At 37.3% G+C, this 11,676-nt stretch overlaps 1 protein-coding gene across 1 annotated transcript; it reads right to left on the minus strand.

Annotated features, from left to right (window-relative positions):
* Positions 1–1,148: 1,148 nt before the first annotated feature.
* Positions 1,149–11,676, minus strand: LOC103715338. The gene is made up of 7 exons (XM_008802928.4): positions 11,420–11,676; positions 6,991–7,149; positions 6,844–6,910; positions 6,677–6,757; positions 6,446–6,564; positions 2,762–2,841; positions 1,149–2,409 (listed from the first exon to the last, which is right to left on the minus strand). The coding sequence occupies exons 1-7, from the start codon at positions 11,650–11,652 to the stop codon at positions 1,532–1,534; spliced, it is 1,617 nt and encodes a 538-aa protein (XP_008801150.2). The 5' UTR covers positions 11,653–11,676; the 3' UTR covers positions 1,149–1,531.

Consider the following 11,676-nt stretch of genomic DNA (forward strand, 5'->3'; position numbering starts at 1 on the left):
TGAGCTTATGAAATTATCATTCGATATTCGCTCTTTAATTAATGATTAATAAGCATAAAGTAAAAAAAAAATATAAAATAAAATATATTTATTAAAATCATTAAAAATTTTATTATGGAATGATCCCATCCATTTAAGGCCACTATTTTTGGAATGTATGATAAGTTAAGTAGCAACCAATATAATGCTTCAAGAGGCCTCTTAATATATTATAATACCATAAGAACTATTACAATTTAGCTATAATTTCATTAGATGCCATTTCTTAAAATAAAAGATATTGCCACTGATTCATGTTTTACAATTTATATTGATAAAAAAAATAATTTCCATTTTCATCTAAGTAAAATTAATTTAAAATTTTATACAAATAAAATAATATTTTAAAACTAGATCATTTTGTGAAATATAGTGTTTCTTACTATTAACCATTATTTCCTAATATACATGTTATATATCCTTTTTCCGGTTGTTATATATAATAAATATGTTATATACTTCGTTGTTCTCCATTGCTCCACGCGAGGATCAATAGATGGATCAACAGAGATCCAGGAAATAAATATTCCCTTCCTACTTTTATTACGGTAACAAATAGATTTAGCCCTAGTACCACAGTTTATCACAAAATAGGACCAGAGTTTGTATCAAATGAGAACGCTGCAGATATCAGAGTCAAATTCAGCAAAGATTGCGACTTTGCCCGGTGGAGTTATGATCAGGGACTATACTGCTAAGATGCAGCAAAAGTTGGCGATTTGATAACAAATTCTAGTTAATAGGTTAATCCACTGACATATACACTCAGAAATCCGGTTTGACGATCCCATTGCTTCAAAAAGGCTCCAATATGTTTCAAGCCTTGCTACCTGTGCAATTCTTCAACAATGTCAAGATCTGAGGATAATGTCATGTTACAAAAGCTTAATATGATAAAAATGTTTTTAAGAAATTTATAGCTTACACAAGGGCTCAGTTCTGCTCGCAAAACAAAGACAAAACAGAGAGAAAGTTTCTCTTGATAGTGTGTTAAGTAACTCTTCAGCATTCAACATGCACGAATCTGATAGCTTGCTTCGACTAATGGACTAGGAACATTTTTTCCTTAAGAGTCAAAAAGAAGCATATAAAATGAACCAACTCCAAAAGAAATAAATCAAACTGATTTAAAATTAAACATAAAAAGTTAAGGATTCGAAGACATCTGCAACACAACACCTCGAGACCAACATATATAACAAATATCACTTAGAAAACTTGTTTGCACTCCTCCAGAGGGGAAAAAAATGCCTACTCTCTGTGCCCATCTCTTAGAAACTCTTCATCGGACCTTGTATGGGTACCTGACCAAGCTTGATGCTAAGAAGTTGCTTTTCTCTATTTGTTCACAAAAAACACTTGTAAAATTTGCCCCAAAACTCAAGTGTTATATTGTGAAATAGAATAACAAAACAAACCTGCAGCTTTCATTACTCAGAACAGGTGAATATTGCAACTATGGTGCATCGACAACAGAACCAAGCCCTATTGCTCAGCCATCAGAGATATCTATAATATCTATAGTATTATCTCTAACTTGAGAACTCAAGGGCAATTCACCTTTGGAGAGATTATGATTCTTCGTACTCCTATAGTGACCAGAAACACTGGTATTATTTCCACTCTCTACACATGCTTGGAAGCTTGCAGGCTGTTGCTCAGTGCCTGCACCCACAGGAATCTCATATACTTCCATTTCACTCTTTGCTATGGTACTTGGTCTCCATTGCCCCCCACTTCTATGGCATGGTGAAGGACAATATCTATCTCCACGTTTGCTGCAATTGCCTACATAGGGGAGGCAAGCAATTTCTACGGACTTTGTGTCTGGTTCTCTTGCCATTTGATGTTTCAGCAGCTTTTGCTTTTTCCTCCTCTCCGATCTCTTATTGACTAAAGGTTCCATGTCTTCACCTGTTTCTTCATCTGCATAAAAGTCCAACCATTTGCTAATAACTGTGAACTCATTATTGAGTTTATCAATTCTTTTCCTCTTGCAAGTGAACTCCTGCTTCTTTTCCTTTCTAGGAATCAGGTGGGGCCTTATGACATCTCCTTGCTTCAAAGGGAACTTGCGCTTCTTCCTGCATGCTGGTGTTCTTGCTTGCTTAGGTATTTCAGGAGCCATAGCATGAATCCAAGTCTGCAATTCAATCGCCATCAACTCTGTAGACTTGATATCCCTCTGAAAGGAATTATCAGAGGGAGAACTACTGCCTAAATTTCGGTTCACATCATGGACAAATGAGAAGAAATTTGTTATTTTGCTTGACCCTTTAACATTTGTACTCTTTTGCATTCTCCAACTACTCTCTCTAGTCACATAGGATAATAGTTTCGAACCTTCGTCCTCTTGAAGCTCTTGCACCCCTGGATAACCATGAGACAATATTAAGCAAATGCTTCCAAGAGAATATAAAAGCTTGGAAGAAATGCACCTATTCTTTCAGCATTTCCAGAACCATTATGATGCTAGCAATGGCAAGTATTCTTACCATCAACAATGCCCTTATGAACACTGCCGTCATTAACATGCACATATTTATAAAATCAACTTTCTGCAAACAATCATCTCTCATAAAGGCATATACAGCTTTTCTTTTCCACTCTTCCGAGTTTCACACTTCCTTTCATTGGACAAAATTTGAAGTAACAATATGGATAGGTAGCATGTCAAGAGCATAAACAATTAATGAGAACAATGGTTTCAATAGAATCTAACCTTTTGAAACCCTTCGCTTGTCTTTAAATGCAGGTGGTTCTGCTATCTTCATATAACTACCACCGCATGACATCATGTGTCTATAGAAAACAAGCAAATGAATCAAATTGATATGTGTTTCAGTAAGCCTAATTGCCTTGATCAAGGAAATGGTGCGATGTAGGATATCTCATTTTGCACAAGCATGGGTGTGCAATAAAACTAACATGAATGACCAATATTAGAATAGGCAGAGGTGTATTGGAAGGTCTTTACATTCTCAATGAGGTGAGACATAAGTAGCACATAATAAAGTGTATGTTTCTTTATTTTCTTAAAAAATGTAAAACTACAGTAAAAGAATTTGAAAGTCATGTTAAGACTAGGTTCTCAAACTGGTATTGACTAGACGTTGCAATACAACACATGCACAGATCTTAATAGTTTGTTCCCAGTAATATTTCTTCCACTACCTCAGTTGGCATAGTTCTATGTTAAATGATGACAAGCAATAACAAGAAAAGGATCTACAGATTATCTTTCATTGGTCACAGAAATAATTGAAGCCTTACTCTTGGACTTCTCACACAATATATGGTACAAAGTGGGTTTACTGATATAATGTGCATGAGTTGCTCTACATAGCATCACTAATGAACCTCAAGATGTTTCAAGTGAGCATCGCCTTAAAAATAAGCCTTTCTTAACATGACATGAGACATTAGCATATTTCTACATGCATCAATTTTCCAACATATATCTCATGGAGGACCAATAGCTCAATAGGCTGCAAGCAGTATATTGCATATGCACCATATAGACTTGGTGTCTTTTCCATTCTATCATATACTTTTTTGCACCATAAATACATTGAGAGACTTACCCAACCCCTCCAATACCAAAAAGAGAGAAATGGAAAAAGATATGCATATGCCATGTGCTAAGATGAGTTGCATAACTAAGTTGGTACCTCTCTCCTCAGCACATGATCTAGGGAGAGGTTCTGCAGTTGAAGTCAAGAAGGTGGTATCTCCATTATATTCCTTAAGGAAAAAAGAAAGAGAGAAAGATATGCATTTGTTGTATACTGTTTGGACCATGGTCTACCGAACAGGACCATACCAGCCGGTTCGGCCGGGTCCGGCCTGAAACCGGTACCCGGATAGCGTGGAAACCGGTTCCAGCTATTTTTGGGCCGGTACCGACCGGTACACATGCGTACCGGCTGCGTACCGGTCTTGTACCAGCCCGTACCAGTTCGCACCGGTATCCTTTTTTTTTTTAATCACAGCACGTGCACTATGGTGTCAGGCCATGCGCTCCCTTTGGGTAGAGTGTCCCACGCGCAAGGCATAGCGCCCCACGCAGGATCAAGGCCGTGCGCCCGCGCGCGGTTCCCAACCCCGCACATTTTCGGGTGCGGTTCCACTGCGTGCGGGCCCGATTCCACCGCATGCAGGCGCGATTCCCCACGCTGGGAACCGCCCCGCGCGCGGTTTCCCCGCCCGCGCGGGTGCAGGCCAATTCATCCACGCAGGGCAGCGCGCGGGCGCGATGCCCCGCGCGGGTCATAAATGCCACAGAGTGCGGGTCATAAATGCCACAGAGTGGCATTTAGCCTCTTATCTACTCGCGTCCGCGCGCAGACATAAACCGAAAGAAAAGGGCAAGAGATTGGTTCATACCGGACCAGTTCCGGTACGAACCAGTTCGTACCAGACCGGTTCCGGTATGAGCCAGTCCGGTAGACGACCGGTACGCCTACCGATACCAGTTCAGCGTACCCTGGTTTGGACCCAGATCTTTGTTGATTGCAAAATATTCTTGCTCCTTTGGAGATCAATTCAAAGCCAGCCTAGCCCATCAAGCAAACAAAGTATGTACCATCTCATGTATCTGGTGGAGATGTGTTTACGCAACAATATTTACATGCTTATGAAATGCACAATACTGTTGTTGTTGCCACAGTTATTCCATGTGAGAAAAACCCCCAAGAGTTGTCAATTTTTGTTGGCAATACATTGACAATCATGGTGATTGGGAAAGGCATAATCATTAAATATACTACTCAAAGTGGAAAATTCGGAATTACACTTTTCTACGCTTTTTCCCTTTCTTAGGCTTCTTAAATATTTCCAAGACCTCAACATGATTTGTTCCTTACCATATTTATGGTAAATCCTCTTTACCTTAATTGCCTCCTATACCCAACTGTTCTTAAGTTCCTTATCCGCAAGCCTTTTGCCTTTGACCCTTAAGAACGACTTTAGCTGCTCTTTTAATGTAATCAGCCATCTGATTCTGCAATTTTATGGTTCAGTTCTTATATTTTCATTTCCCTTATTTAACTATTTATCCCTAAATATAGAATAGTTCCCTTTCACATTCCATCTTACTATAGAGTATTTTTAATTTCTAATCTTCTTAGTTCTTACATTTTGGTACAGGAATGTAAGAGTATTAGCTTATATTTTGTTATCAGACTTTCCCCTAGTATCACCTTACAATATTTGCATATCGATCTCTGTCTCTCTCTTCTTCATATGAAACTGTAATCTATTCGGAACAATTTTGAGCAACCCTTGATGGTAACTAGATGTTCATTTCTCTTCTACAAATTTGTATAATAAATTGCTTAATCATAAGCCATTACAAACTTAAGATCAAATCTTTTACTAAATTCCTATCACCAAATCCATATCCACCAAATACGCCCTGTATCCCATACAACTCTTCCCGACATGCCCATTTAAGCCACTACATACAATTATTCTTTCTCCCTCTAGAATATCTTTCATTTCTATTAATCTCATCTCTGAATTACTTCTAATTGTTTCATCCAAACCTACAACTGCTGCACAGTGCTAAACGTATTAAATCTCTTAATCTAAAACTTTAACCATTAACCTGTCATTAATCATTTTAACATCTGTAGTCTTAACCTTCATTTTTTTTTAATCCATTACCATTCCAACCCCATTTTTATTTAATCTTCCATGGACATAAAAGTATGTAACCATCACATATGTCCTTGCACTCTCCACCTTTCCATTTGCTTTCTTATGAACTGGTTGTACTAATTGTCCTTCATATCATTGTATCCAAAAGCCACACCTTCCATTAAAGTTCTAACATTGCAAGTAGCAAATTAGATCCCCTCCTTCCTTGCAGCTTCTATGTGTGTTTTGCTTTATTTGATGCATTTCTTGTCTGCTTACCAATCTAATTGATTACCATTGTGCCATATTACCTAAACCTAGAAAATGTTTGCTCATTTCTCATCACAAAAGGATTATCTTGCATTACGTTTTACGGGTGATAGTAATCATGTTTTGAGACCTTGCTTATGATCAACAACCTAGCCGGCTCTTAATTCTTAACATAATTGGATTAGGTTGTTATGCACAAAACAAGCAGTACCCTGGAAATTCATGAATAACAAATTTTAAATCCATATCATATTTCAACATACATTTTATGATTGGGTGTTATAGATATTTGTGTTTGTGTATTTATGAGACATATGTACATGTATATGTATGAAAGGATGTATTATATACAATGTAATGGGATAGAGGGAGGCAAAACCAAAATTATTGTCATTACAATGTTATTTCAGCTGTTACTAAAGCCTTGGTTGTGCAGAAGGTAACATAAAGAAAGACTAAAATTTTAATCAAATGTCTGATTCTAGAATGTTCTTACCTATGCCAGTGACATGACAAGTTGCCACAAAATTCAACATGGCCTACATGTTCAAGGCAGTCACTAGCCGAAGGTTGTCTGTTCATGGATCTCTTGATCAAATCCCCGCAAGATTCACACTGGACAGGAGCAACTCAAAGTTAGTTGTAGAAAACCTATACATAGATAAAAGTCCACAAATCAAAATCTAAAAGCATTTTGTGAAATGAGACAAATGGAAGTCAAAGTTACAATCCATTGATGAACTCTGTAGCTGTCAACTTCCTCATGAAAGTCATGGTAGATAGTGATTTTGTACCCACCAGAAGGTCTCTACAATTAATAATAAACAAATTAAGTAGCACAGCTAAAGTCCCAAACTCCAAAATAGTTCTTTATGATACTTAATGTTAACTAACCTGGTGATCTGTCAATGAGCTGGAATTTATAGAGTTCATAATAGCCTGGAAACTTGGGCCGTGATCGCTGCATATTCAGAGTAAGACTTTAAGTCATACTAACTTATAAGCATGCATCATAACTTTGTAATAAAATTGAACTATTACCTATGGCCCCTGTTCCTTTTTGTAATCCATAAAAATGCGTGAATCATCTCATGTAATAAAGTGTTCTTGAGATCAGAAATTGAACGAAGTTTTAGTAAAGGCTCTGAGAGGTGTATTTCACAGCCACCTCCTTTCTGATAATGACATGTTCCAGCACATCTGCATTACATCAATGTAAAATTAAATCCTTTTTACTAGTATCTAGTATCTACTCAATATAATCATTGTGTATTACCAAGTAATTTATGGAAAAAGAAACAAGTGGACAAGTGCACTTAGAATTTAAGATAGTCTGTGCATTACCATGTACATACAACTTATCTCTGATTCCATCCACATACAAAAATACAAAATATATTAACATAAGTATCTTCTAATCAAAAACGTTTGCATATCTTTTTTCCTTCCCATGAGTCCCAAAATGCAAAATAGGAATTTCATTTCTATAACAGAGTCCTGACACTTCTGTGAAGCTTGTCTAAGAATCCTTGAAACAGACATGTGCGACGCATGTGCCTAATATTAGTAGGCATACAACAGATGTACATGTGTGTGATGGACTCCACACTTTCCATTAAATCTTAGACAGTGGAATGAATATTGCAACACTAAAAATACATAATCCAAATTGAAGATCCACACTATTAAACATATGCATCAAATCTCCTACATAATGCTAGTTTGAGAACATATAATAAGATATGTAAAATGAAAATTGACATTGTTGATCATAATCTATGCATCTTGACCCATGCATCAACAAAAGATCCATAGGTTCCGAGACTTCCTAACTGTAGATCATATCAAAACATTATACCATGCCACTATGCTGTCAATTTGCTGTCACTTGATGCAAAGTTTGGAGATCTCAAAAACACGACAAGCATCAGCGTTCTAGATCATAAAAGCATCTTTAAGTTAAATAGCCCATTAGTGACTTAACATGCGTTCAATCCAAAGAGGCAAGTGCAAGTATAATGGACTCTGTGCAGTCCTATATATTTAATAAATGTGCATTAGTGTCATAAGACAAGGAACAGATACAGCCAAAAAAGAAAAGAAAAAAGAAAGAAAACACTGAAATGTCTTCATCTATTATATGATAAACTTTCAGCATACACAAGCGATTTGAGTTCTATAATTAAAAGAAAATTAGTTTAACCTTTTTCAGGACCTATTTCATCCATTTGGTCTCAAACTGAATACCATCAAACAAAAATTTAAGTTATCTGAAATGTTTCAAACCTAATGAAACTAAAATTGAAAAGTTTCTGCTATCACAGCCAAAAAAGGATGATTCAACTACATGACTAGTAAATCGGTTTCAATATATATTTTCGTTGAATCATATTTTTCATCCCTAGGATAATCAAAACAGAACATTTTAAACAAAAAGTTAACCTTGCAGAATGCACTTCCAAAAAAAAAGGGAAAAAACATACTGAAATATAGTCATGATGCCTCTGTAAAACCTGGAAACATCACATGCTATGGTATGCCAAGCCTCTCAGACAGAGGTTTCTACATACATACATACATACATACATACATACATATATATATATATACACTTTTAATTTCTTGCTAAAGTTCATTTCATTTCTCTAACTTCTATTTTAAGTACAAAGTTAAATAGTAATGAATTTTTCTTGTGCTCTACTACCTCCAATGAACCACCTCTGTTTCAACTTTCGAAATTAGTACCACAGTTCTAGCGTTTGCTTGCGAATCCTGAATAATAGGCTCTCATCAAAACCAACTCTGGCTAGCTGTTCAGTGCAACCCGTCACTTCCGATGAGCATTTCCACCCACACAAGTCTGGTTACACTGTGCTCTATATCATTAGCTTAAGCCTTAGAAAATCAATAAAATGAGAGGGAACTACCACAAGGCTACCACCATTTCCACGAACCCAAACAGTATTTCAAGGGGATCCACTTCCATATGCCCATCTGTCACTTTCTACTTCTCCCATCCTAAATACAATATCGGATGGATGGCAATGAGTATTTTATCACGTACATGATTTACAACCAATGTAACCATACTCCATGCATTTCCCTTCAGACTTGATTCTCCTAAGCACCTCTCCCCATCCCTGTTCGACACAAACCCATCTTTATATAGGACCCACACTTAACTCTAGATGCATCATTCATATAGACACCTACTACAACTTTTGATGTTTGGAAGTAGTCATGCCATCCTCCCCAAATCCTGACAAGGATATCTTTTTTGCCGATCACACAAAGCTTATTAGATTAGAACTTCCAAAACTAGCTTAAATTGAGAAAATCCAAAATATTCTGTAATATTTTTTTTTCTACAATCATTTTATTTTTCAATACTTTCAAGTATTTTCCTTTGGTACCTTTTTCCTTCAATGTATTTGTTTCAGAAGTTAAAACCTAGCCCTCGAATTTGAGAGTATAGTCGGAGGTTAGTATCATCATTGGCTTACCAGTTAAAATGTTTATGAAACTTTGAACGGTAAATTAGTTGAATGCATGCTATCTCAACTCTCAAATTGCCAATGCCGCTTCCATCATTATTTCAGTAGGCGCACCCAACTAGCCAATCACAAAAAAGAGAAAGATGATAAAGGGGAGGAGGTAATCTAGTTGAGCAGGCCCACACAAGGCTAGGTCACGGACACACATACACACACATAGAAATACATAGAAATTAGGCAAGGGCGATCCTTGTATAAGAAGAAGACAAGACATGGTTGGGTGAGAGATATCCACATTGGTAATCTAATCCACAGTGATAAGTCCCTCATGAGATTCATGGTAGAAGCATGCTCAAATAACTAACAACATGGAAAGGAAAGCTGTGGAATGGGAGGAGGTAGCTTCTCTCAAGTGGGGCAAGTTGTAGGTAGCATTAGTGTTCCACCACCAGGGAAGGCTCTCCAAAAAGTTCATAATGATATCAATTGTTCCTTGAATAATTGCTTCTAGGTTTGGAGATTACCATAGGTAATGGTTCTTTTAACCAGAACTTCAGGTGGCACAACTAAGGATAACTGGTTAAGTGGGTTAATCTAGGGTTCTAAGCAAATCCATGTTTTCAATTTTTTGAATTTTTCTTGATTTTCTTGACAAAAACTCCAAAACTTGGAATTGAACTCCCAAAATGAGGAAATGTGGAAACCAGAACTTCGCATAGCTCACCAAAATCAAAACCAAAAGCTAGCTTCCAATCTTTGCTTAAGACAATCCTGCCATGGAATTTCTCTAGTTCAAACATTACTTTTATCTTAAATACTTGAAAATTCGAGATATTTCACCCCAAAATAAATTTCTAGAGGAAAATTCGGGACAAGTTTTCAGTAAAAGATATATAAAAGTTTTCCACAAAACTCCATTGTAGCAGTCCCTTTATCAATTGCTTATTTGTTGGTTTCCACTCTGATAGTGAATTGTTTACACTTCTCTTTCCAAAGTCCATTTAAGTCAGATTAACATAAACAGCATATAGTTTTTTGTCCCTTTGCTTTGTCAGCACTGTGGACACCAGATCACATATGGCATCTTTCAGCCAAAGGTCAGGAGCATAATCCAGACCATAGCAACTAAAATGAGAAGAACTATTTGTTCAAGACAATAGCAACAAACACGGCATCCAGGTGAACCATTACGGATATAGAAAACATGGGATTTTAGTAAATCCTCTAGTAGAAGCAGGCCATTACCTACCAAAGCTCATCAATTGGAAAATCCTCGAGCGACATTCTTATTTTTTTTAAATAGCACTCAAAGCAGACAAATTAGGCACAACTTCAAATCCGCACTCTTATGCATACCAGCAATGCGTTCATAAGCATCTAAAAAGCAAACAAAAAATGCATTACCCTTTCCTCGATGCAGTTCAGTCAAATCCATCTTACTTCTTCCATACCAAGCATTCATGGATTTAATAACTTTGTTCTACTCTTTTATTCTTCAGTTTCAAAGCGATGATAACAGAACCACATGTAGCACAGACTACAGACTAACAATTCTTCCTAGTTTACATAATGCCACCAAGCGTCATTATCTTACCTGCTTAGGTACTCCTTGGCAATCTGGGGATTAACCAGTTTCATGTGGTTTGGTGTAATTCACAACTCTAGCACCTCATCTGAAACAGGTTAAGATTTAACCATCCTACTTAAAGTAATAGATAAATAAAAACATAAAATTTTCCGCGATGTTAAGCTGTATTACTGGCACTCCTTTTCAAAGCAAGCTTGGCAGACCGTGAAATGAAGAGTGGATTCCGAAACCCACAAGCAATCAAAATTTGCAGAGTTGCTAACAACTCAAAAACTTCCCAATAGTGGATTAAAATTACAAATACCCGCAGTCATCTTCGTTGTGAGGTCTAAACATGGCCGAATGTCAGATTATTAGCAAGGAGAGAGAAAGGGGGGGAGAGAGAGACCTGGTCATGCGAGGAGAGCTCCATTTGACGACGCAGGCGCCAAGGGTGTCCTCGAAGTACAGGGAGTCGTAGTGGCAGAAGAGGGCGTGGATGTCGGGGGTCGGGTCCAGAAGGTCCGCCTCCTCTAGTTCCATTTCCTTCGCCATTGCCGCGGACGCCCCAAGCATGTAGAGCGAGATGAAGGGGGAGGAAAATGGGAAGTGGGATTTCCTTTTTGGATGCTGTAGAAACATGCACGGAAATACGTGTACGATCCA

The sequence above is a fragment of the Phoenix dactylifera genome, chromosome 8, assembly GCF_009389715.1.
Source record: "Phoenix dactylifera cultivar Barhee BC4 chromosome 8, palm_55x_up_171113_PBpolish2nd_filt_p, whole genome shotgun sequence".
Classification (NCBI taxonomy): domain Eukaryota; kingdom Viridiplantae; phylum Streptophyta; class Magnoliopsida; order Arecales; family Arecaceae; genus Phoenix; species Phoenix dactylifera.